The sequence below is a fragment of the Lissotriton vulgaris genome, chromosome 2_1, assembly GCF_964263255.1.
Source record: "Lissotriton vulgaris chromosome 2_1, aLisVul1.2, whole genome shotgun sequence".
Classification (NCBI taxonomy): Eukaryota; Metazoa; Chordata; class Amphibia; order Caudata; family Salamandridae; genus Lissotriton; species Lissotriton vulgaris.
Window position 1 is genome coordinate 1291912404 of NC_141687.1, and position 26038 is coordinate 1291938441.

Sequence of the window (26038 nt, forward strand, 5' to 3'; positions counted from 1 at the left end):
CTATGTTTGGAAAATACAATTTGAAAAGCCTTTTCACAATAGTGGAGGAGTTCTTAACCTATATACAACATAATATTGTAGAAGCATAACTGTGAATAAAGGGATATAGGTTTCCCCACAGGACCCTGAGTCACATTATAGACTGTCCCTGAGAACCCCAAAGTGAAAGACATCTCCTGTATTCATAGAAATTGATCTGTAATTATATATATTATTTTACATATCTTCTTGTTACTATTATCAAAGCTCAGTGGTGCATGGTTCTTGCCCTTCATCTACTATTGTTCCATATTCTTTCTATATCTTAGCCACTAACACATTCTGAAATTCATGGATGGCTGATAGGCTTATCCCTGTATCGTCCACACAAACATTTTGTTTTCACAGAGACAAAGGCATCTCAAATCCTAGTGGACCTACATTATTGAACTGGTATGGACAGAAGTGCTACTGCGGTGGGGAGGACGGGTGCAACTAAGCTGGTGTAAGGTTTTTGTTGTTAACTACCTGAATTACATGTTCTGGTGTAGTAAAGTTATATATTCATATTTTTTTAAACAGTTCTTCATTTTGAAATTGCGTCTTTAAGGAGGACATTTAATGCTGAAACTCAAACCATTGCACCATTGGGAACTTCCTATCAAGGTAAGTGGCTTAATGTTTAATCTGATAATAGTTTTTTCTATCACAGACATATCTTTTTTTAATTACAAAAGAAAACTTTCAATTATGTGGCAGGAATAGTTTCTTGTTTTTTTCTCACAAAATGTCTGTCTTATAATTGAAAGTTTATCAGTTATTTTTTTTTTTAAAGTTTTTTTTTAACACCTTTATTAATACTGTCACAATCAGACACAGCATACCGCCTACAACCCCCTCGGGCCGGCACTGCGATAACAATAGATGTAGTCAATAAACATGCAGCATGTGATACACAGCCATATGCCGTCAACCCTGGGGTACGGCGGCGCAAGGGAGCTTTTGGGGAAGGCGGACAAACCGCCAGCTACTGCAGGTGTCATTACAGTGCATCTGTGTAAGCCCCCAGTCGCGCAGAAATTGGCTCGTGGAGATCGTATGCTGCGGAGGAAAAAATGTAGGTGTATTTTACGTTATAAGATCCCCCCCCTTCCCAAAAGAAGCACCCCGCTCCCCCCTCACCCAACAACTCCCAGGAAACCCCCTCTCCACCCCCCCCTACTGTCCAACCCGTTCGCTAACTTACGTGCTTCCGGAGATGCCACGCTAAATCTTGTGCCAGTGCCCACTTCTCTGGCCCCGAGTGTAACCTCTTCGGAGTGTTCCTTGTGTGTCCCATTCTACCTCGTGTGATATCCCGTATGTGCCCCTACCCGCCTCTCAACACAGGACAGACGGGTATCGATACTCCACCCTGTCGCCACTGTGCCTCTCGGGTCTCTGATGTCCCCTACTCTCCTTGAGTTCACAGGGGAACCCCCCCTATGTGTGTGTTAGTGTACATCCTCCGCCTCTTCTCTCTGTGTGTCCGCAGTGTCATCCCTAGTATATCTGAAAGCATTATATAGTCCCCTGAAGTTTGTCGGCCTGCTGGTGGGAGGGAGGAGCTCACTGTAGTGTTCTGCTTGCGTGCAGCAGTATACCATATCTCTAGCCCACCGTGTCTTGGTCGGAGTTGGCCCTCTCATCCAACACTGCGCCACTGTACGTCGCGCCAGTAGTAGTCCCATATCCGTCAATCGCCTGTATGCCACCGGTAAGGGCTTCGAATAGCCCAGCAATTCCAAAGCCGGGTCTACCGGAAGGTCATGATCCAGTATCTCACTCAGTTCCGAAATGACCGCCACCCAGAACTCATGTACCTGACGGCAGTCCCACGCCACGTGAAAGAAATCCGCCACCGGGCGTGGCAACGCTCCCATTCGGGGGATTGTCGAAGGCCATATCGATATAAGCGCTCAGGAGTGTAATACACCCGCTGCAAGAACTTGAAATGTATCAGTCTGTGTCGCACATTCAGTGACAGCTTCCGGGTATTGACACAACAGTACTTCCACATAAGGTCATTTATCTCAGTCCCCAGGTCGTTCTGCCAAGCTAAACGGGCCTTGGAAGGTTCTTGCGCTCTATAGGAGACAATGCTCTTGTATAAGTGCACTGTCATATGCCGCGGAGATGCAGTAGTTATAACGTGTGATCGTTCCGGGAGGGCCGGTGGCTCCGCCAGATCTGGGCCCAGGGCATCCTTCAGGGCGCTCTGGACTCTGTGGAATTAAAACCGCTGTAACAGCGTCGGGCTATCCTCACTCTGAGCGATCTGGTCCCACGATTTAACTTTCCCGTCGGTAAACAACTCTCCCGCAGTTCTCAGCCCCAGGGCGTGCAGGGCTCTGATCACATTCCCGTCCCCGATGGGGGCCAGCCACTGCAACCATTCCACCGCCATCGAGGGGGAGTATAGCAGCTCTCCCTCCCTGGCCTTCAGTAACGCGTTCCAGGCGTGCTTTGTAGCCGTAATGGAGTCCAGTACACCGACCCTATGATCCACAGGGGTACAGACTGTGGCTGGAAGCGGGAGAGGGTCGGCAAAGAGCTGTTCCATCCGTACGTGTGGGATGTTCCTATCACCGTGAATCCACGTGTGTAGGTGTGAGGCCTGGGCCACCCTATAGTATCTCTCTAGGTCAGGCGCACCAAGTCCGCCTAGCTCATACGGGAGCGTGAGCGTGCTCCACTTGACCCGCGGCTGTCCACCGTCCCAGGCCAAGCAAGTCATGAGTTTCGTTAGGTTCAGAAAGAAGGCTTTCGAAAGTATAATGGGCAGCGTGTTAAATAGAAACAAAAATCTCGGCAGAATCACCATCTTCATGATGGCTATGCGGCCCATCAGGGAGAGTGGTAGCTTACACCACCTTTCCACGTCATCCTCGCACTTACTGAAAGCCACCCCATAGTTTTCACTGAAGAGCACCTCTGGGTCCGTGTGGATCATTATGCCAAGGTATCGTACTGGGTCCGTGGACCAGTGTAAAGGGTATGCCATCTCAAAGCAATCTGTCACCGTGGTCAGCGGGAACACCACCGACTTCTCCCAGTTAACCTTTAGGCCCGAGAGGGCGCCAAAGCGCACTACTTCCCTTAGAACAGGGGAGAGATTTGATTCCGGATTTCGTACATAGAGCAAAGTATCGTCCGCGTACCAAAGTTTATCAGTTATTATTCAAGGTTTATATTTGATGTCTTTTCTTAACCATTTGTAAAACTGTCTCCAGATCGACGAAATCCTACTGTTTATTGGTATGTGATCTTTTCTAGCTCATATTCGGTTATTAGCACACCAGCTTTTTTATTGCTATTTTATTTACTCTAAACTCCTCCAATGTAAGATCCACTAGACTTCTGATTTAATGAGAATTTTGATGTGGTGTACAAACTACATATATCTGGAGATAAAACAGTTTATTTCACTTTCTGGGTCCTATGAACTGTGACGTATTTTATGGGACTAGCCTTGGGCACACTCATTTTAATGCATGTAATATTCCAATGGCAGATTCATAGGGGAAAAAAAACACATTCATGGTTGTGGGCTCCTCCTCGTATGAGTCATGGCCATTCCAGCACTTGAAGAAGCATAGGGGAACAAATCCCAGTTTTCAAATTATTGGTGAAAAATACTTGAGAAAAAATTTTCATGGACTAAAACTCAGAAGTGTGTGTGTTATAATTCTTGGTATCAACGAAATACCCGCTCAATGATTTGAGCGTCATTGTGTAAAAAGTGTATTTTATTATTTTGCTTGTTGATGTAGTTTTGAACATGTTGGTCAGTGGGTTCCATTGGCAGTTTTGATCTGACCTACACACCGATTTGGTTGTCACCCCATCCTCCTGTTTCCCCCCAAAATTACATAGTAAAAATACTTTCAAATAGATACATACAGGGGCTTTTGAGCAGCCATTTTCATCTATTGGTCTGTTCAAGGGTCATTGACGTTTTGTTTCTGCCCACCACGAATGCACCATGGGGCAATGGGTCAGCCCACTTGATCAATTGGCTCTCCTCATTTTGAGTGATAGCATATTACTTATGCACATTTCCCTATAAATTAGTCCTCTTAACTACCTTGGTTGGTGGGGGAAAATTTCTTTAATTTCCGCTTTTATGTTGTGTTTTTTTTTAAGTTTAATTTTGCGATGGGTCGATTTTGCCTCTTATTGAGAAAGTAAAAAAAGAATATTACCAATTAATCATAACTCATAACATGTAATTTTGAAAGTGAAAATAATGTTAAATGTACAATAAATACATCATGATAATTGTAATAACTCTTTCAGTCCACCAGCCAGTACTGGCTTTGGATGAAAATTAAACCATTCAAAATGTCGGCCCCATGTGAACATGAGTATCACCACCATTAACGCCTTTCTTTCAATATATGGCCACTTCCAACTCCTAAATATTGCCATGTATCATCCATCACTATTCAACCATGGGTGTGTCATTGCTAATACCGTGCTTTGTTATGCATAAACATGCATATAGCAGTCAGACAAAAACCTTCACCTTGGTCTGAGATGTTCTAATCTATGCATATCATTATTTTCTGAATAGTCAGTACAAAGTCCGATTGTGTTACACTTTTTAGCTTCTCCATCATTGCATTCCAGCACCTTTATAGTTGAGTGCAGGTAGCAAATATATTTGTCTCTTGCATCTTCTAAAACTTACCAAGAGCAATTGGAATTTTTCTTCTCTTACATTGGAACAATTTCAAGAGAGCATGGTGCAATTTATTAATTTCCTTAAAATGTTAAAGTTTAAGATAATAAAAATGCAATGACCCAAATTAATAGAATGAGATGGCATCTCCTTTTGAAATCTCTGCATTTAAGTTTGTGGTCCACTGTCTGGTCAGTGATCTAAGGTGGTCAGAAATAATTGTTACAGGGTTCATATAGTTGAGGGCTCATTACTACCCCTTAGAATTTCTATAAGTGAGTTGTTATCCATGTTGATTTTCCCATGAGTAGTCTCAATAAAAAAAATTTAATTTGTAGAAACCTAAAATTAGGAGTCCTGGAAAGATCATATTCTGCCTCTAATTCTCTTAAGGATTGCCTTTTTCTCATATTGAGGAAAAATTGCAGCTAAACCCTTATGAGCCAAATTTTACGAAACTGATCCTGGAAAATATTTGGTACTGAAGATTCCCCTCCCTCAGTAAAGTTTATAGATCTTGATACTTGTGTTTTCTGAAACATCATACAGCATGCTTTCCATACAGTAGCATTGCTTTGAATAATCTTAAACTCTACTCTATTGTAATCATTTGGATCAGTGAATATGAGAAAACTACTAGATGCAGATGTACCCAAACAGATAGAAATTGTATAAGGTTGGTCATTCCCAGTAAAAGGAGTAGCTAAAGTCACATAATTTTCCCTCTATCAGTCCACAAATATTATTAAAATGTCGGGAAATGGGTGGCCAACCATCATGGCCGTGTGGCTGTAAACCGCCAAGGTTCCTTATTATTCCTTTCATAACCGAGGAGCCTGGCACCCAAATCGCTAGATAAGCTGCTCCCCGACATGTCTGTGGTACCGTGAGCAAGCCGACAACAGCAGGGGCTGATTGTGCTCAGTGGCTTTGTTCCCCCCACGGAGGTCCCTAGAGGTGGGGCACCTCATGGTGGCCATCGGGCCTTCAAGATCATATTACCGCACTCCGCAGTGAAATTGGTTGCAGTGGCAGGGGCCCCACTGGTAAGACAGCTGACAGCGGCGTTAAGGAGGCGGCTACGGGGTGGCAGCTAAGGGGGCTCGGCCATTTTTGTGCCATGCTTGACTTCATTATGGCAGCTAATAGAGACATTGGCTCTAACCCCGCCTTGAGAAAGGTGCAAGAAAATGACACAAAGTAAATAAATTACATTCAGCCGACGGAGGAGGTACTCAGCCCTTATTAATATCCCACATATCTGAAGCCAATTGAATTGTGACACCTCTGCTTGATTTGACTCCTGATCCGAGGTTCTTAAGCAATCTGCCACAATACGGCTGGGAGCACTGCAATACAATACAGCACACAGCACACAGCGCTCCACTAGATTCACCAGAGCATTTATGAACAGTAGGCCAGAGACCTAAACAGGCGGCATTGCACACCCATCCTGATTAAGTTACAGTGAGGCCCCACTCAGAGCAAGAATCTCTTATTGCTAGTAGATAGACAGAAAGCAACAGGGGGCAGAATTCAGCAAATGCCTGCCATGCATCAGCCAGTAGATCGCTACCTCTATGATCATTGACCACCAATAGCATTCGGGGACACAATATAAGGATTGCTGCAAACGCTCTAAGAGGGGCACCGTTCGAAGCTGAACTTTGGTTTCCCGGGTTCCAAGCTGACATACAGTCAATATGCTGCCAAAAAAGCGCACTCAAATAGGGAATCGAGCTACTTTACACCAGTTGAGGCTCTGCCATGCTGCCACCTCTGACTCAACAATGGCCCTAACCAAAGAAGACCTCCTTTTTCTCTCTGCAGGAATTAAATACGAATTACGAGAGGAACTGAAAGCAGATCTCACCGCCTTCTTTGAAGCCTTCAGAACTGATGTTAATGCCAAGCTCACCTCACTACAACGGGATGTGGACTCAGTTGGCACCTGAACCTTGGATCTCAACACGGTATGCCAGGGACTGGAACAGAGGATGGGCTGGATGGAAGAGTCTGCGGGCAATTACGGACCCTATTACAGTCCACCCTGTTGAAGTGCGCAGATTTGGAAAATCGCTTCCAGAGAGCGAGACAATATCTGTATACGCAACCTAGCTGAGGGAGATGAAGGCCTGGATCTGGAAGCTTTCGTGAAGGATTTGTTCGCTGAGATCCTGGAGGAGAACCATGTTGAATGAAGATAGAGTACACAGAGTGGATTCGGTCCACTCTGTGCACTCTATCTGGGGGTGCTGGTGGTGGAAAAGTCCCCGGGATATACTGGTGAATTTGTATTTCTTCAAAGTTAAAGAACAGATTTTCCAAACCGCTCGAAGCTAGAAACAGTTTAATTCCACGGAGCAACATGTTCTCTGTACCAGGACATTCTCCCAGCCACACTAGCTCGCGCCTACAGTGTAAACAAGTCACAGACAAACTTTGCATCGTTCACATCAGATCTTACAGATCTGGACAAAACCGCCGTCCTGCTGGGGATAGCGCCAACTGGGTGCCACGGTTTGGCTGGAGAGACAGACACCACATCTACAGGTTCTGAAAACACCTTTGCTACAGGACAATGGCAATCAAAGTGAAGAACTAAGTGCCAAGGGAAATGTTGTGCTTAAACGAAAGTAGTGACCGACACTCTTTATTTCTCCGCTGCTGACTTATGCAAGATCTGATTATTCCAGATTGTTACCATTGGGCTTGAACTTCTGGCCTGTGTGGGGATTTCACTTCAAAATATGCAGAGACAACCACTGAACAATGGACCCGTGGACAAAAAGTGGGACGCAGCTTTGACGGTGTGCCCGTGGTGCTCTGTTGCACCACCAATCCACTACCGGATGCCAGACTACCTTGATAACTAAGGGCATCCTCTAGAATACTAAAGAGGTTCTTGACCCGACTGCCTCATTGTTATCTGTTCAATGTAATCCAAATTCACTGTTGGGGGAACTAGATTTCCTATTTATTATTGTTACTATGTTTATGTTCTCATACATGAGTGGGTGGAGTATGAAGAGCTTGTGTGAGGGGGGCATGTGGAGGGTCGGGTGGCAGCTAGGAACAATGGAAAAGTTTGAGCCTAGTGGAAGAGTACAGAGATTCTACCCCAGCTACCATTTAGCACAGACTGTGGCGCAAACAGATACTCCACTATACACATGGAATTTAAATACACTATCATGGAATGTTAAACGTCTTAACTTTCTGGCTAAACGCCACAAGCTGTGGAAATATATACCGGACCTGAGGCTCGATATCATAGCCCTTCAGGTGACACATTTGAAGCCCAGTGATGATCACAAGCTAAACATAAAGCAGGTCCCCTGATATATAAATCATCTGCAAACCTTAAACACAATGGAGTGGCCATCCTCTCACTCTTCCCTTAGGGTTCAAATTATTGGCACTAAATGGATGAATAAGGGAGGATATTAATGGTCAATGATCACATTAAGGGGAGACTCTGCACAATGTGGGACAAGCTGCATTTAGCCAATCTATACTCTCTTCGAGGTGGTTTGCTAAGGTGGACATTATTTTGATGGGGAACTTTAACTTAACGTGTTATCCAGTCCATGATAGTACTCACACCCATAACTTCAAACCGGAAGATTTTCCTAAGCACTGAAGCAAGCCATTCTGAACTTTAGGCTTGATAGATACGTGGTGGAACATACATCCCACGACACAGATTATACGTTCTTTCTCTATGCCCATCACACGTATTCACGGCTTGACTACATATTCATTATCCAATCCTTACAACACACCATTACTGATGCAAGATTCCTCCTTATTGCACTCTCAGATCATGCTCCGGTGGAGGATATATTGGAGTGACAGGCCTCAAAGTCTAAATTCCGAAGATGGTTCTTCCCAGTATCGCTAATAAGGGACCTAGTCAAAGATTAAGACCAGGGAGTACTTCCAGTTGAACCATCTTAAGGATACAGATCCCTCCACCAGCTGGGACACATTTAAAGCAGTCCTTAGAATTAAATGTTTTTCCTTGATGTTTACCATGTCTCAGCAGAAGACCTATGGCCGGCTAACTCTACAGGCTGAACTCCAATCTGTGGAGCAAGCACTCAAAGATTCTCCCTCACTACTTCTGCAATGGAAGATTACAGCCTTATGTGGCAAGCTTAATGCTATCTATACAAACTGGGCGAAACCTTCCTAACTGCGCCTTTAAAAACCCCATATATGAACAAAGGAACAAGGTAGACACACATCTGGCGCGACAGCTCTGAGCTAAACATGAAAAGGAATATATCCGTCTGGTGCATTTGGACTCCAGAAAACTGTCACTTCAGAAGAGGGTATGGCCCAAGCCTTTCGAGGTTTTTATAACCACTTATGCACTGCAGACTCCACTGACGAGGAAGCACAGTTGGAATATCTAGACGTGTAGAACTCCCAAAGAGTGTCCATAGATCAAAATGAGTTCCGGGACTGCCATTTCAGAGACCACAAAGTCCAAACGGCCATTGACAGCCATAAACTGCATAAATCATCTGGGCCAAATAGGTTTACATCCCAATTTTATAAGAGCTTCAACCTAGTGCCACACCTTACTGCCTTATTTAATTACATAGCTGACTCTTGGGCTGTGACGCAAACTATGGGGAAAGCGATGGGGTCACTTATACCAAAACCAGGTAAAGATCCCTGTTTCTGTGCATCTTATCACCCTATTGCGTTGCTCAACCTAAATACTAAACTCTACACTAAGATCTTGGCCAATAGACTGGAAGATATGCCAGAATTAACCCATCCAGATTAGTCGGAATTCATTAAAGAGACAGACACCTGATAATTTGCAGAGGGTGGTCCACCAGGTAGAGAAAGCCACTAAGAAACATATTCTGGCTGTTCTTGGCACTAGATGCAGAGAAACCTTTTGACCGGGTAGACCGGTCGTTCCTTTATCACCCACTGCGTTGATTTGACTTCAAGGAATGGTTAATTCATATGGTGCAGGTTAAATATGCTCATGCACGCTCGCAAGTGTTAGTGAATGGAATTGCCTCTGACTTCTTCAGCCTCAAACGGGGCAGGAGCAAGGGTGTCTGATATCACTGCTCTTATGTGCCTTGATCATTGAACCCGTGGCAACTAGGGTGAGAGCAGACCCCTCCATACATGGCTTATCTTTTATCCCAGTAGACCACCAAATATCTATTATGTTTGCAGGACGATGTCTTGTTATCACTCGCATCCCCTCAAACTTCTGTAGCTGCCCTTTAAGCTGAACTTAATGAGATGGTGGCAGGTTTTCGTCTAAATTTCCACAAATCCTTCCTACTTTCAACTAGTGAGATGGAGGCAATAATAAGATCTACACCTTTCAATGGGCCAAAAAAGAACTGAAATAACGGGGGATAAAAATTACTCTGAAAGTAACTGATCTTTGTAAAGCAAACTGTCCTTCCATACAGCAGCTAAAAGCCAATCTTAAACGCTGGACCTCTATTTATTTACTTGGGTAGGTCGCATTAACGCGGTGAAAATGACTACTATACTGCGACTTTGGTACCTTTTTCAAGGTGTCTCCATTGATTTGGAAAGGGACTCTTTCTCCTCTCTGCATTCCCTGATCAATAGTTTGTTCTGTCAAGACCGCAGAGCTCGACTTCCATACAAAGTGTTGAATTTGCCTAGAGCGGTGGGGGAGCTGGCCCCACCTGACTTTGCACTATGCTATAAAGCATCTCAGTTGAGGGTTATAGCTGAATGGACAGTGAGAGAGTCAGATAAACATTGGCTCAACATGGACAGAGCAGTGGTTTATTTTTATTTTTATTTAAGTTTCATCGAAGCGACAGGGGGCCTGGACCAATCCCAATCTGGGTTCAGGCCCAACCACAGCACTGAATCAGCCCTCCTCTCTGTGACAGATCAGATCAAAATGTCACAAGATAGAGGGGGCTCTATGATTCTAGTGCTGTTGGACCTGTCCGCAGCCTTCGATACCGTGTCTCATAACACCCTATTGAATCGGCTGCAGGGAGTAGGAATCGGAGGCGTTGCACTATCTTGGTTGGAGAGTTTCCTCGCCGGGAGATCACAATCTACCAGCCTGGGCCCCTTTCGTTCCATCTCAAGGGGGCTCACGAAGGGGGTGCCACAGGGCTCATGCCTTAGCCCTACATTGTTCAATGTCTATGTGGCCCCCCTTGCTGAGATTGTGCGAAAATACGGGTTCATACCGGTTTCCTACGCTGATGACACTCAGCTCCTCTACCCTTTCAGCTCCCTTGACCCTAAAATCAAGGGGAATTTTGCTGAGGGTATGAGAGCGGTGTCACACTGGATGGCGAGGAATTGCCTCCAGTGCAATGTAACAAAGACTGAGGTCTTGCTCTTTGGCAAAGCAAATATCCTCTGGACCCCTGACTGGTGGCCACTCGACCTTGGCCCAGTACCGGCACCCAAAACACACGTTAAAAATCTTGGAGTGAAGTTTGACCAAAAATTGACCATGAAAGAACACACCAACTACATCGCGGGTCTGTGTTTTCACACCATTGGTTTACTCAGGCGTGTCTTTCCTCTCCTTCCTGCTACATGCAGAAAGACACTTGTACAGGCCTTGGTAACCAGCCGCCTGGACTACTGTAACGGCCTGCTGACATTAGCCAGTACGGATGCAGTTGGCCGTTTGCAGGTGGTCCAGAATACGGCAGCCAGACTGGTCATGGGTGCACCTGCCAGGACTCCTTCCAAGCCCTTGCTGAAAGAACTGCATTGGCTTCCCATACGACAGCGCATCCACTTTAAGATCTGTTGTACGGTACACAAATGTCTGTATGGAGTAAGCCCTAAATACCTAGCCCAGTCCCTTGAACTGTACCAGCCTTGCAGGTCCCTGCGCTCCTGCAACCAAGCCCTGTTAAAACCCCCCATTACAAAGAAGACTAGACAGGGTGACCGTGCCTTCTCCGCTGTTGGTCCTGCACTTTGGAACAACCTTCCCACTGACCTAAGAACCACCATAAACCACCTGTCCTTCAGAAAGGCATTAAAAACCCTTCTTTTCCAAGAAGCATTCCCACCTACATAAACCACTTAAAAAGCTGCTCTACCTAATAAACTGTCTTAGCTGGCAAAGCGCGGAGATACCCCTCCGGGATTGATTCCTGCGCTATACAAGAAATTAAAATAAAATAAATAAAATAAATAAATAAATTCATATAAGTTTTATATAGCGCTAGCTAGACCCGAAGGTATCCGAGCGCTTTACAGAATTGAGAGCAAGGGAATAATCCAGTCACTGAGCACGTGATGCGCGGCAATCTTAGATTCAAGTACAAACAACACTATATACACATGGCTAGCAGGTATATTTGGGATGTCCTGTGGAAACCCAAAGCAGACAGACCACCTAAAGCTTACTTAGGCACCCCTACCAAGACTATCCTAAAATCTGGGGTAGGGTGAATCGCTCTGTTGGGTGGGCGACGTTCCCATCTACTTATACCCCTATACTTTTAACATTGCTTTCACACCGGCTCTGCTTCCAAGACCTTTTGGCTTATGACGAGAGGGGGGTTGCCTGACCATCTCCGATTCATTCTACTGGTGGGACATCCTCACCTTTGAACACTGCCCTCAAGACTTCCAACTGTCAGCCATGGAGAGATGTCACTATACTCAACTGAAACATTGGGTACTCCCACTAGAAAATAGACTTGCGGCTACCAGAGACCTCTCCCCTAAAGAAAAATGTGTATAGAGAGTGGGTGGGCCACATGACAACATCTTTTTTTCTATTTTCTCCTAATATCTACCGCTCACACAACAAGACCTCGTCATATAGACTTTTGGGAGTGGACTCTAGGGGTGACTATCACTCCATTGCAATAGAGCAGGATTTGGGGAGATAATACCTTGATTCAACCAGTCAGTGATGCTGAGAGACGCACATTATGAAGTCCTTTTTGATTGGTACTTTTATCCTACAAAACTTAAAAATATCTACCGAAATACTCCTGATTTATGCTGGAGGGGCTGTTGGTTACTTGGCGTCATCATTACACCATACTGGTCTGAGATACTAGTCCAGATAAAAGAGGTTTTGGGATACCCCATTCCGAACACTCTGGAGTTTGCTCTCTTTGGGCTTTTTGACGAGACCCTCAAACACCAGACCACTAGTGAGCGATCCATCCTATGGCTATGTCTGGGAGCGGCTAAGACTTCCCTGGCTAAGGCATGGAAGAAACCTGAGGCCCCCATCAATGTCAGTGTCATGCCTGTCTATGGCAGGCATTCACCAGGGAGAGGATGACCGATGTACTTCTAGAAACTCACAAAAATGTTGAATACTTTTGGGGTCCTCTGGTTCAATTTATTTCCACTGGTCTACTGTTCTTTGCCTGTCCTACGCGCACAAGAGCGCTTCACCTGACCTGACACCCTAACAATCTTATGGTCACAGAAATCTTGCTATACTAGATCTCCCAGCCTGATCGTCCACCGCCACAAGCGCCTTTTGAAGCAACCACAGTGACACTCATGCTAGTTTATTGTTTTGGGTTATTTGGGGGTAGTTAGATGGGTAAATTGCTAGAGTATGTATGCTTATTGCAGTAACAGTGACATTGTATTTGCTTTGTTTCTCCAACTTACTTGACCTGTGAATTATAGACACTGTTTTTCATTTGCATTCTTACAATGTACTAAAGGTCTACTTGTGGTCACTGTATTTTCTGTTCCTGACAATCAATAAAGAAAGTTTGAGAAAAAATACGACTGGTAATGCCCAATCACCCTTGGATAGAAGCAGTTTCATAAGCCTAGTGGCCCATCTTGCTTTTGTTCTTCCACAAAAAAAATACCTATGGCAGATTTTAGATTTTGAAAAATGAGAATTTGGTACAAACAGTGGGGATTGACCAAAACAAAAAAGAAACTTGGGGAAAACAGTGATTTTTCACAGTTTTGCAGCACCCAATCAAGCAACTATCAACATAATGCCAGTTATTCTTTATGACAGCCCATAAGAAATCCATCATAATTCCTTTTGTTACCAAGCTCTCCTTGCTTACAATTTGCACTCAAAGATATATACAATTCATTGATTGTCTAATCCTCTTGTAAACTTGTATCCTAATTTATTTTTTGATTTTTGGTGGTGATTTAATGATACCCAGATACTTTGGATGATACGTTGTCAACAAAACCCATTTCCCTGTTGTGTGCTTTGTGAGCCAAACCTGAAACCTTATGAGGTCTATTATTCAGTATTGCCTAAATCTGGATCACACTTTTAAAATACTTTGGTTGTCTTTTATTAACAACTCCCTCAGAATTACGTTTGGCTTCTCCGGTCTCGAAGAACCAACCAAGATACTAACGATTGAGAAATCTGTAATGAAAGCTGCACTGTTAGATGTAAGGGTTAACAATAGAGCTGCTGCCGATAGGGAGGGATTCACGGAAGGATTTCAACCCTATCTGTCTTGGGTGACAAGTCATCAACATTGATATGCCCTGACCAGTTTACGACTGAATATTGTACGCCAACTTGTTTTTCCCCCCAAATTAAATCGGCGGGATTTAACAGCGACTCCGTGCCCATGTGATCACGGCAATTGCAAATTATGCACTTTTCATTTTTTGATTACAGTTTTATTGTGATTTATGAGACATTTTTGGAAGCCCTTTTTATTGTACATAACATAATGGACTAAAAAGCTACTATGCACTTTTTATGTGCATTAAAATCTCCAGTCATTTATTTTAGTGTTGCCTCATTAATCTGCAAATCAATCCATGTCAAAAAGAGGTTGTGCCAGACTGAACGGTTTAAATAAAAATGTGGTATATTCTTAAACTTTATTTTAATGCAAGTTTTTCCCCCTATTACATGGATATAATGTCATGATGGCAGGAATGTTTTAAAAGGTATTTACTGGCTGTTTTTAATTGTATAATGTATTATCTTTTTTATGTACTTAAATGGTCCATTCTAATGGAGCCGAAATAAAGTTTCTTTGACTTTGATACCCAGATACAATTCTAAAATTTCCTTTTTGTATTCAGTGGCTGATAAAGCATTATTAACTGCATTGTATAAATAGCAGCATTGTTAGCAAAATATGACTGTTTGGACAGTTAAATTCAATAGGTAGCATATTTTCTTTTCCCTAATCTACCTTACACAGAGCTCCAAGGAGACCACAAATAAAATAAGAAAGACAGAATTTCTCTGGCATGTGCAGGCTCCGAAGCCATAACCATTTTTATAATCCTGTTAATGGTACAACATTTAACACGTGTACCCAACAGAAAATGTTTACCCAAACCCATATTTTGCATAACCACCAGGAAACCCGGTGAGACATCTTCTCCAGATCCGGAAGGATCTTATTGACCTTCCTTCTCTGGGCATTTGCAGTGTTAAATATAGTTAACGCCATATTAACCTGTGCCATTGGATCTCATCCAGGTACAAAGCTATGCTTCCATTGGTAAACCGCTCTCCTAAATTCTATACCGGGCCTCATTGCCAAGGACTTGTAATATCTTTGCCTCTTAATTGATTAAGGAAACGGGTTGGCTTGACCCTCTTTTATCAAACTTGTTGAAGCCAGATTTACAACCCATTTGTATAAATACTTGTTGGATAGAGTATCCCTCACTTTGTTACGACATTGTTGCAACCATCCTCTATTCTTATAGGCTTAAAGTGCCTCCAGGGACCAAATTAGCTCAACATTTTACTTGTAAAAGCTCTTTTCTTATTATCCTTACACTTTTATAATTTCATCTTAAAATGCTAAAATTAACCATAAGAGTCCTGCAAAATGATAAATATAGTTGTATAGTTGCTTCTAAGAAGGACATCCACCCCAAACAAAATAAATAACTACAACATTGAATCCCTTCCACTTTCTCAATATTTATTTTTTATTTTTCCTGCAACTCCCCTCTAACATCATTGACCTCCCTCGTTAGCACAAACCCAATCAGCTTTATCAAGAGGAATGCACTTTAAGGTATTCCACAAGGAGATATATATTGTCATGCTAGAGTTGGAGCTCTGCCATACTTTTTCCCACAGGTCTACCCAACAGTCAAACAGAAGTCTTTGATAACACAGTAACCGAATATTAGCCTAGCCACTTTATTCTAGGACAACCTTTCCAAGGATTTTTAACTTTATTTAAGATCGAAAGCAAGGTCAAGAATTCTGCCATATTTCAACATTCATTCATATGTGGTAGTCAACAGCTGCATGTATTTATATTCCCATGTTTATATCTTTTCTATACCAACCAGCGATTATTATCACTGTTGAGTATCATAGCTGTATTGAATTTTTGTAGAAAGGAGGTCTCTTCCCAATAAACACCCCCCTTCCAGAGTATATTTGAGACAGGATTGTTGAACAGACTGGGGTCCTACAACTTTCAAAATCTGCAATTAAGGTGCTCATCTGTTAGTAATGATGCGTGGCGCCAATTGACAAAAAGTTAAATAGCCAATAGGCAATGATTTTTTGGCTTTTGCTTTTCTCAGAAATTCTTCCTTCATGCTGCAATTTGTGAAAGGAACCAAGATGCTTTGTGGATGGCCACCTGCTTTAAGCTTTGTTGTCAATTCTTGACTTAAATTGTCCTCTTTTAATTTCTGTGTACATGACTGTATCATGGTGTTGAAATAGGAGATCATGTTTGTGGAGCTTGCTGCAGTTTCCAGGATCCTGATAATTTGAAGATTTGCTCTTCTAAAATGATTTTTGAGATCATCTTTTTTAGTGCTTAATCCTGAACATCATATGCTCACATTCAGCATTTCAGGTTCAACAGTTGTCTTCCAGATCTTCTGCCTCTGTCTCTGAGAGGTGGCCTGCTGTATTCTCCATTGTTTAAGCTGTTTTGTCTAGCATATTTTTATTTCAAAAACGTCCTCTGTTTTCTTCTGAAAGTTATTGGTCTTTTGAACTGTTATTAGTATTTGATTCTGAATTTCTGAGATCCAACTTCTGCTGCAGTTCTCACTAATGAACAGTCATTAATTTCCCTCTTTAGGGTATGCTTCCATGTAGGAAGGTGGCTACCTGACTATGGTTACCCCAGATTTTTTTGCCTTGTGTTTAGCTGGTTTTCGACTTAGTGGCCTGGTTCCCTGCTAATCAGGGCCCCAGGCTATCTGCTCTCTCTGTAAAATGGATTCCATGTACCCTAGGTGCATAACTAGATTGGCTTGGGTCACCTTATCAGCCCCTGTACAGAGCACTATAGGTGCCCAGGGCATAGGTGCATCCAAGGCCTACCAGGGGCTGCAGCATATCTTTTGCCACCCCTGGCTGGCTATCTAAAATTGACACAACTGGCTGATCACTCAGCTGGGGCAAGTGGGTGTAATCACCCCTTGCTTAGATATAGTATACCTATATCTAAACCTATATCTGGACACATATATAGCCTGTAAGCCACTCCTATGGAAGGCCTCATCAATCCTGGAGGCAGAGTGCGTGTTTTTATGTGAGATGGAGCTCTGGCATGAGCTGAGCCTGTCTGCAGCTGTCGGGAACAACTCCCTAAGCTGATCCGGGATAATGCCATACCATACCATATACTCTTAAGTGCCTTATAATCCTCGCGGTTACATAGCAACTTTGGTTTGGCTTTATCAAAACATGTCGTGTAAGGTGTCATACGATTTGGAATACTACCCCCTCGCCAGTTCTGGCGACGGGGGTAGCATTCCACCCTTCTAGAGGGATAAGACATGTTACTTTACTGAAACGCGGTTGATTTAAAATGAGCCTCAGATCCACAAAATGGATGCCTCTGCCACAGACACGGGTCTGGCCTCCTGCTGCTGACCGAAACTCAGCATATGGTGGCCTGGACAAAGAGTTTCCTGTCGCAGGGCGGTGTCAAACCACCCCAGACAGGAGATAGTGGATTGTAGTAGGGAGGTTTCAAAGAAACCAGACACTGCCTGGGGAGCACAAGGCTGCCCCTTGCATAATCCGGCCAAACCGGTTCTGGGGCCTCCCAGCCCCTGTCCCAGCGCGGCCTGGATCAAAGGAAAGGGGTGTAACCACCCCCTTCCTGGGTCCCACCCATAGGAGGGGACCTAGCAGGATGTCCAGCCCACCAGATTCGAATAAGAGTGGGAGCAGTGCCAATGCAACTCAGATCATCCTGAAGAAACATAAGAAACGAATTCTGGACCCTTCGACTTTCTACTCGACGTTAGAAGACTGAAGAATCTCCCTTGTGGTCAAGGAGTGACCACCCTGTGCAAACAGGCAACATCCAGCCCTCGACCCTTGCTTTGTTGCAGTTCCCGCCGGAACTCGAGCGACAGAGATCGACGAGATCAAGCTTGCCTGCCTTCTCCCTGCCCGATCCACAGTCCCTGCAGAGCTGAGACCCGTGGAGGCGACCGGAAGCGTGGGGCACGCCATCTTGAAAAGGCCACGAGACGCTGACCGTGCGGCCCACGAGTGACCCTCGAAGCTGTACACCGGGGTTTGAGAAGCCCCAGCCCCGAGCTCCACTTGCACCAAAGCTACCCCCTCCACACTCGACGAGTGCTGCGTGGGGCCCTTCTGCTTGTGTTGGCTCGACGCGTTGGCCCGGTCACTTGCCAGCTGGCTTGTGGCCCCTGTGCCGACGAAAACTTGAATACGACTTGCTTTTCTGGTTGCTCCAGACCTGCACCAGCTCCTGTGAAAAGGAGCCCCCACTCTGACCCTCCTGGTTCGAGTGATAAGCAATCTCCCGGTTCCGCGTGGATTGCTTTTGCCAAGTGCTGTTTGCTGCAATCTTGAAGCCGACGGTGCTGACGGCGAGAGCCTTCGTGGGACAGATCGTGACCCGCTCCTGGACGTCGCAGATGCCCCAGAGCCCACGTGACAGCGGAGAGAAGCCTATCGACAACCACCTGATTGCGCCCGACATTGCCTGGTTCCGTCCTGGTTCCACCCTGGTCACTGCTGAGTGACCCAGACTCTGTCCCCTCTGCTTTCAGGTACTTTTCTACTTCGATCCACCCTTGGATCGCACCGGACACTTCTGCTTCACATCGCCTGCAGCTTCAACAGCTCCAAGCACCAAGAGCCTGCGTGTCAAAACCCGACGCCACTTCGACCCTGTGCACCCACGGCCTGTGGGTGAGGTAACATTGCAACGCCGGTGTTCCCACACTGGTACACACCTCTAGGGTCTGTGTCTAAAGTTTTGTTCCTCTAGGTTCAGCGTAAGTCTCTTTTAATTCACTTTGTGTAACTTTTACGCACCATTGACATTGCATTGGTGCAAGCCGCACTTTCCGTGCTGCACCCGTATCCTGTGGGCTACTCCCGACTTCAGCATTGCTAGTCCTGACTGCTCCCAGCGAATCTCTAGGCCCTAGGCCTAACCACTGTTCGATTGGTATCTCTTATACCACTTTTTTAGTATATGGTTTAAGTGGCCACCGGCCCTTATCCAAAATTGTGCAACTTTGTATGTTACACTGTGCTTTTGATTTAACGCTTGTGCCCCTTTCCTCATAAAGAGTACTGGGGAGTAATTTAGAAATAAATACATATATTTTTATAATATATACTTGTGTGGTGTCCTTTCATTTGATTACAGGATTGTATGTGGTAAAACAGCTCGCTTAACACGACCTCTTAAGTTAAGCCTTTTAAGGCTGCTTAGTCCATGCTACCACTAGGATAGCTTGTCTAACAAGGTTGACTTACAACCTGACATCTTTGGGGTTTGTTTGGACTGATACCCAGTGGTTCCAGAATTGGAAACACTACATATCAGGCCAACTTCTCACATTCCATGATTCAGGCATATTACTTCCATTAGTTTGGAAGTGTATTAGAAGTATTGGAGGTGTTGTCAAGTTTATCCTAACTGTCTTGGCATTTATACATCTCTCCTCCCCATTTACTGGCTTTATTACTTGACCATCTGATTGTATAACAGTATTGATACATGGGGCCACAACTGATGGTACCAAATCTACCCTTTTAATCAACAAAGGCCTGGCTTGCAAAGGGGCAAAAATAGCGTTTCTACAAGGGACAAGGGGTTAAGGTGGTATCTACCTCCACCCAACCGCTAGTAACTTTTTTTTAGTTTCAACCCGTCCTAGGTGCCCAAAATCTTCAACTAAAAATGCAGTGAGAACACTCCACAAATATATCCCCTTAATGCAGAAACACGTGGATATAACATATATCAAAAAGGTGAGTGAAGGTGTGAGAAAGCACCAGGAGCTACTGGCAGGTTCTCACCAGCATGCCCACATCTATCATCATCGGTTGCTTTCTCACAAAGAAAAAAAGAATATGTGTCCCTTAGAGAGACAAAAGCATGTGAAGAATTTAGAAATTAATGTATTCGAAACAAAATCGCCGTGAACTATACAGGAATGTGTGTCCCAGAATAAAATTTAGTTAAGTCTCACATTGGCTTTGCCCACTTTATTCACAATCGTGAGCTTACTCAATATTAAAAGCACAGCATGTTGCAAACCTTTTCAAAGTAGGCCAACATGTTTCATTGCCTCTGCATCGTTGTGGCAATTTCATCAGGGCGAGAGGTTGGTGTTTGCCTCACTGGACAATTGACTTGTGTATGAGGAGTGGCTGACAGACAAATACACAAACAAGACAAAAATGCATAATAAAGCCAACCAAATCTGCCCTACCACACTTAGCTAATAGATTACTTGATAGATCAGTCATTAGTCCTAAAGTTTTCTCTGGAGTTTCTCTCTCACCCCCTTAGGACCATGACAGCAACTCTCAACGATATACAAATTGCTCTCATCTGGTTTGTCTCCTTTGGCCACTACCAAACCCTCTACAGGAGCCATTATCAAACTTAAGGTTGGACTCTTAATGCTATTATTCACTGGTATATAGTTATTCCAACAGAACACACATTTATTACATTATTAGTGCCATTTATATGATCAGTGAGCCATTCAACCCCCAATCAACCTTTTAATGGAGGCGATTTCTTTTGCAACACTCTCACCCTTCCCTTTCCCATTTCCGGAAGCTATCGGATCATGTCACCACGCCAATCTTTAGTTTTGTTTTAAGTGCTCTGATACATTTTTGCTTGCCCTCATTTGAGCTTGATTGTCTCTACACTAAATTTTCCAGCACTGTTTGTTAATTTCTTTTGCTTGGTTAACAGCTCCTTCTTCAACTCATCCATGCCTGTGCTGACAATGCATGGACCTGGCTGGTGTGAGTATCTATCTAGGGATTCCTCATAGATGTCAGGAGTGACAGAATCCGCACCAACAAACTCTTCTACATGTTCTTACATACTGTAGAGCCGTCTGTGAGACACTGATCTCCCTACTCATCAGTCTATATCGCTCGGTGCCTCGCAAGATGCTCCGCCTCGCCCACTTTGGCACCGACCAGCTCTGTCTTTATTGCCTCCATAGTGGCATTCCACAAGATCCAGATTTTGCCTTCACTATTAACTGACTTTCCGTCTCATATCAAGGAAACAACTGACAATCAAGTGGCAGAGAAGTCCCCTTAAGTAATATATTTGGCTCTAACCAAAGCAAGAATGCGTTCCTGGTTTTTCAGGATGGCGCGTTTCTTTCAGCTAAAGGACTGGGATTTTGTTGCATTTGTTTGCTTTTTAAATAAAGGGACATTTTTTGTTTTTCTTTAAATGCAGCCAGTTTTCCCTAAAGAAAAATAGGATGAGTTTAAAATAATAAAAAAAAGTTTTCTTTTCATTATTTAAGCGTAGGCAGTGATCCGTTTGCTGCCAAACACAAAGGGGAAGGGGGCCCCTTCCCTTCCTATTTGCAACTGGCTTGCCACCAATTTGAAATTGGTGGTAATTGCAATTGTTTTGCGACTGCATTTGCGGTCGCAAAACAAGCATTCAACCCCCTGTGACTCGCTATTAAGAAGGGAAACCAATTTGCAAAATAGGGTTTGTACATGCTACAGCCCTTTTTAGCCGCCGCAAACGTCCTGGTTTTCCGGCTGCAACTACTAAAAACAGTCATACATCTGGCCTGTAGTCCATTTTACTTGTTTGCTTCTCGCTGGTTTTGAGAAATGAAGCTTTAGCTACGCCATTTATAGGATTAATTAGGCATGTCAGAAAATTACTTGTTTATTCTTCAAAAGGTCTAGGAGGCTTTTAAATTTGTATTTATTAATTTACGTATGCTGAATTATGGTTTTTTCAACATTACAAGTGTCCGTGTACACAATTGTTTTGATTATTTTAAACTTGCATGCAAAAAAACGAAACACACACACTCGCGGTCTATTTACATGTACCAGTTAAAATACAATGGTATTGGTTTACAACACGCAAGTGAGGATGCTCTTTTCGGAAGTGCATGATTCAAGAGAACTAAATAAAATCATTGCGCATTCATTGAACATATGATTCTAAGATGTTGTGTTCTTTTAAATGCACAGTTAAAACCAGCAGCTGTATCTAAAAATAAGATTTCTTTAAAACCATTCTAAACTGCTTTTTTTTAATAATGTAATTTTATCTGCGTTTAAATTCAATACTATTCAAAATAGTATGGTTATGCTTTAAGCAAATTATGTCAAGTTAAGCCTATTTGTCTTCTCTACTCTTTATTAATTAGGTTAGTTAGAAGAGTATCCCATATGTTGCTTTCAAAGTCTCTCTAGCGATATTCTTACATAAACATGCGTTAAATCTCTTGTAGTAAGTGTGGGATAATAATTACTTTAATTCATATATGTAGAGGTAGTATGTGATACTGTGCTATATTTTCCCTTTTTAAACAAATCTTTACCCACTTTTTAACATTGGAACATACCTAAACATCATCTCAATCCTATTCATCCTCATGCATTTTTCTATTTCTTCCTCGCAGTGATTGTTACCCTCTCAACTCCTATTTTAATCAGGAAATCATGTCCTTTCACCCTCCGGTCAGATTAAAACAGTTGAACTGTTCCTTGTTGGAAATTATTGAATGTTCTTTACATATTTCTTCCAGTTGTTTACTTTCACTATCAATACCCACCCTTGTTAGAAAAGTTTTAGTGCCTTTAAAATAAAAAAAATAAAAAAACATGTTTCAAAACACTGATGTATTTTTGTTCATTTCCTATAACTGGGCAGTGGTGGCTTTGAAACTGGTAGAGCATAATACTTGAAAAATACAATTGACTGCTTGCAATAAGTATAATTACTGGCAATCACTCATGGTAGCACTCCTACACATTGTTCTTTTGCTCACCATGTCACCTCAGTTTAGTCCCAGCCATTTGTAAATCAGTCTTGGCCCTGCTCCTCGTGAACAGTCAAGCTCGAACTGCCAAGCGAGGTCCTCCCTGAACTGTGACAGAAGCTGCGCAGGCCCGGTTTCACACTAGTTATGGGCTTATCAGGCGGGTACAGCTTGATTTCAGTGACAAAGTAGGCGTAACACTTGCCATGAATTTCAGTGAGTGCTCAGAGGGTGCTCAAAAAACTAAGGTTCTGAAAGCAGTCATTTCATGATCTGCCAAACCAATGAAGATTGAACCTCCCCAGGAGTTGACCCAATTTTTCGGGACAGTGGGCATCCCCATGTATGATAACAATTCCACTTATTGTGCCAGGGCGAGCATTTTGTGATGGTTGCCCCGTATGCCACAGATGTCCCCTTATGCCAAATACTACATACAATATGCCAGTGGCAGAACTTTGCCATTGACTGCATCCAAATACCACTTGCTAAACATTTCTTATAATATGTCAAGGACCGTATTTTTTGTTATGGTTGCCTGCCTGCTCCTCTCCTTCCCACCCGAACCCCAGTATAACGTGGTTGTTCTTACTGAAGCAAATACTTATCTGCTGTATGTTAGCGCCAGAATTGTGCCATGGGGTGGCATTCAGTCTGCTTTGGTGTTTGTTTTTGCATATCAGAGAATGTTGCATGCCTCCTTGTGCATGTTCTCAATGATGCCAAACTATTGCCTTTCTATGAAACACCATGCGCGCCTAGAAACCAGCTTATTTTAGTACTTACTACCTGATTTGATTCTGATTTGTGTTTTTTTTTTTTTACATTCTGCTCTGCTGTTTATTTTTGTAAACAATTGACATGTGCTTCTTCCTTTCCACATTAAACTGCAAAAAAAACTTTCAGCTTGTAGTGCATTTAAATTAATTAATTGCTAGTTTGTTGTGAAAACAAAATCCTAATGTACTTTTTCAAATTGGCACTCCTAGGTTACAAATGGTGTGGGTATTTATCATGAACCGAATGAATGTTCAGACCAGTTCCTCTACACAGCGAAGACGGATGATTCTTGGAATTGTCATTTTACTTCTTGTTGATGTGATCTGGGTAGCCTCTTCTGAATTCACTTCGGTGAGTAGTATTTAATCCTACCTAAGATAATAGAAAAAAGTGCTTGAAGATGTCAAAAGCTCCCTTAAAGTGAGAGTGATTGAAGTGATGTATTGATACAGGGCCAAATTATCCAACAGTGCTAGCCATGTTCTACAGTAGGGCACATTATGATTAAAAAGGGGAAAAAATGCAGTTGTGTGACATTCCTATCTTCAACATATGTTAGTCCTCTTTTTGTAGGGTTACAAGAACAATTGTCTAGTCTCGAAACCAACTCTTTTTCACCACTGCTATCAAGAGACCTCTTCCTATATGAGGCAAATTATTTATTTTAATGAAAATACTTTGCATTGTTTAACTTGTAAGTAGATAAACCTATATGTACCTGCTTTACACATTACAAGGTGCTTCTTTTATTTTCTAGCTATTTTACATCAGTTTCAGTGGTGAAAAAGAGTTGGTTTCGAGACTAGACAATTGTTCTTGTATTTTACATCCCCCAGAGGTGTTAGTACATCGTTTATTCCATTAACAAACCTGTTGGCTGCTTAATGCACAACTGGACAGCTTTCTGAAATGCAACAGCTTGTGTCTTAGTTTCTCAGTTATAATCATGAAGATGCGATCGCGCACAGCCTTTTGGGTAAATCGCACTATTGTGTGTTTTTCGTGCTCCAGAAAATCACTACCGGTCGGGAGTGTAAAGGACAAAATGGAGGTAGTAGGTGTCTTTCTGGGCACAGAATTCATGATGCTGTAATTCACAGCTGATTTCCAACAACAAATTCTTCAAGACTGAATAAGAAGATATAAGTTTATTTTAATTTCACAAATCCAAAATCCGTGTAGAGAATATCAATAATTCTTGAATCTCAAATCCACGTGTATTATAGATATTAATCATCCATAATCAATAACATTGATGTATTAATCCATTCCCAATGCATTTTGGCACCTGGGCCTTCATCGGGGGAATATCTATGAAGGAAATCAAATGGGAAGTTCATGAATATAACAGAATGACCACTGTATATAACCACCACCAAAGCGTGTATAAAAAGTGGTTAAATGAAGCATGGTGACTGAAAAACGAGGAAATTACAAAAGTGTGTGGCAGAGAGAACCAAAGAACGACAGTGTAAATTAGTAGAATGGCCGAAGCCAAGAGTAGTGTAAAATAAAGTTAAATGTAGGCTGGGTTGTAGAAGTAGCAGTCTGCTCGTATATAATAGAATGCTACTGGCGGATTGAGCACGCTGTAGAACAGACAATCTAAAATTCCGTCTATATGAAGGACGAATGTTCGGAGTGTAAGTAGCGGTATCGCTCAAAACAAACAAGGTGCAACGAAGCTGGGAACATGCTAGTGATTGAAAAAAGGTAAACGAACCCTAATGTGAACCAGTCAAGAATTATTGATATTCTGTACACAGATTTTGGATTTTTAAAATTAAAAAGAAACTTATATCTTCTTATTCAGTCTTGAAGAATTTGTTGTTGGAACTCAGCTGTGAATCACAGCATCACAAATTCTGTGCCCAGAAAGACACCTACACGTCTGTGTAGGTGCTACCTTCATTTAGTTTCTCAGTTAAACATTTATGTTCTGCCTCTCTCCCTTTAAAAGGTAGTTCAGTATTTATCTGGATTGAAGATGCAATCAGACCTATAAACCAGGTGTGAAATATTTGGAGGATTTCTAAATATTGTAACAATAAGAAAATCTCAATTCATAGTGCAATCGCAAAATCACTTTTAATGGATCAAAGAAAATGTTGGATAAAAATCTATAGTATTGCACCCAACTGGGCCACTTACTTGATGTTTGTCCAAGTATTATTATTATTTTTAACTGCAGAAACTAACTGGATGAATATGATTTAAAGCATTACCTAAATCTTGTCCCTGAAGAATGTCCCGTATTTTCATCATTTTCGGTTAAAACTCTTAGAAGATAGGGGTCCAGATTAG

At 42.8% G+C, this 26038-nt stretch overlaps 1 protein-coding gene across 4 annotated transcripts in view; it reads left to right on the top strand.

The window, feature by feature from the left end:
• The window catches only part of SLC35F5 (solute carrier family 35 member F5), a 681969-nt gene that overhangs the window by 80104 nt on the left and 575827 nt on the right, over nucleotides 1-26038 (top strand). For all 4 annotated transcript variants that reach the window (XR_015308472.1, XM_086957058.1, XM_086957057.1 and 1 more), the window contains 2 exons: nucleotides 562-645; nucleotides 23944-24085. Coding sequence is in view for 3 of the 4 variants with exons in the window: in XM_086957058.1 (XP_086813184.1) it covers nucleotides 23951-24085 (135 nt within the window). In the remaining variant the exon portion in view is untranslated. The remainder of the gene's footprint in view (nucleotides 1-561; nucleotides 646-23943; nucleotides 24086-26038) is intronic.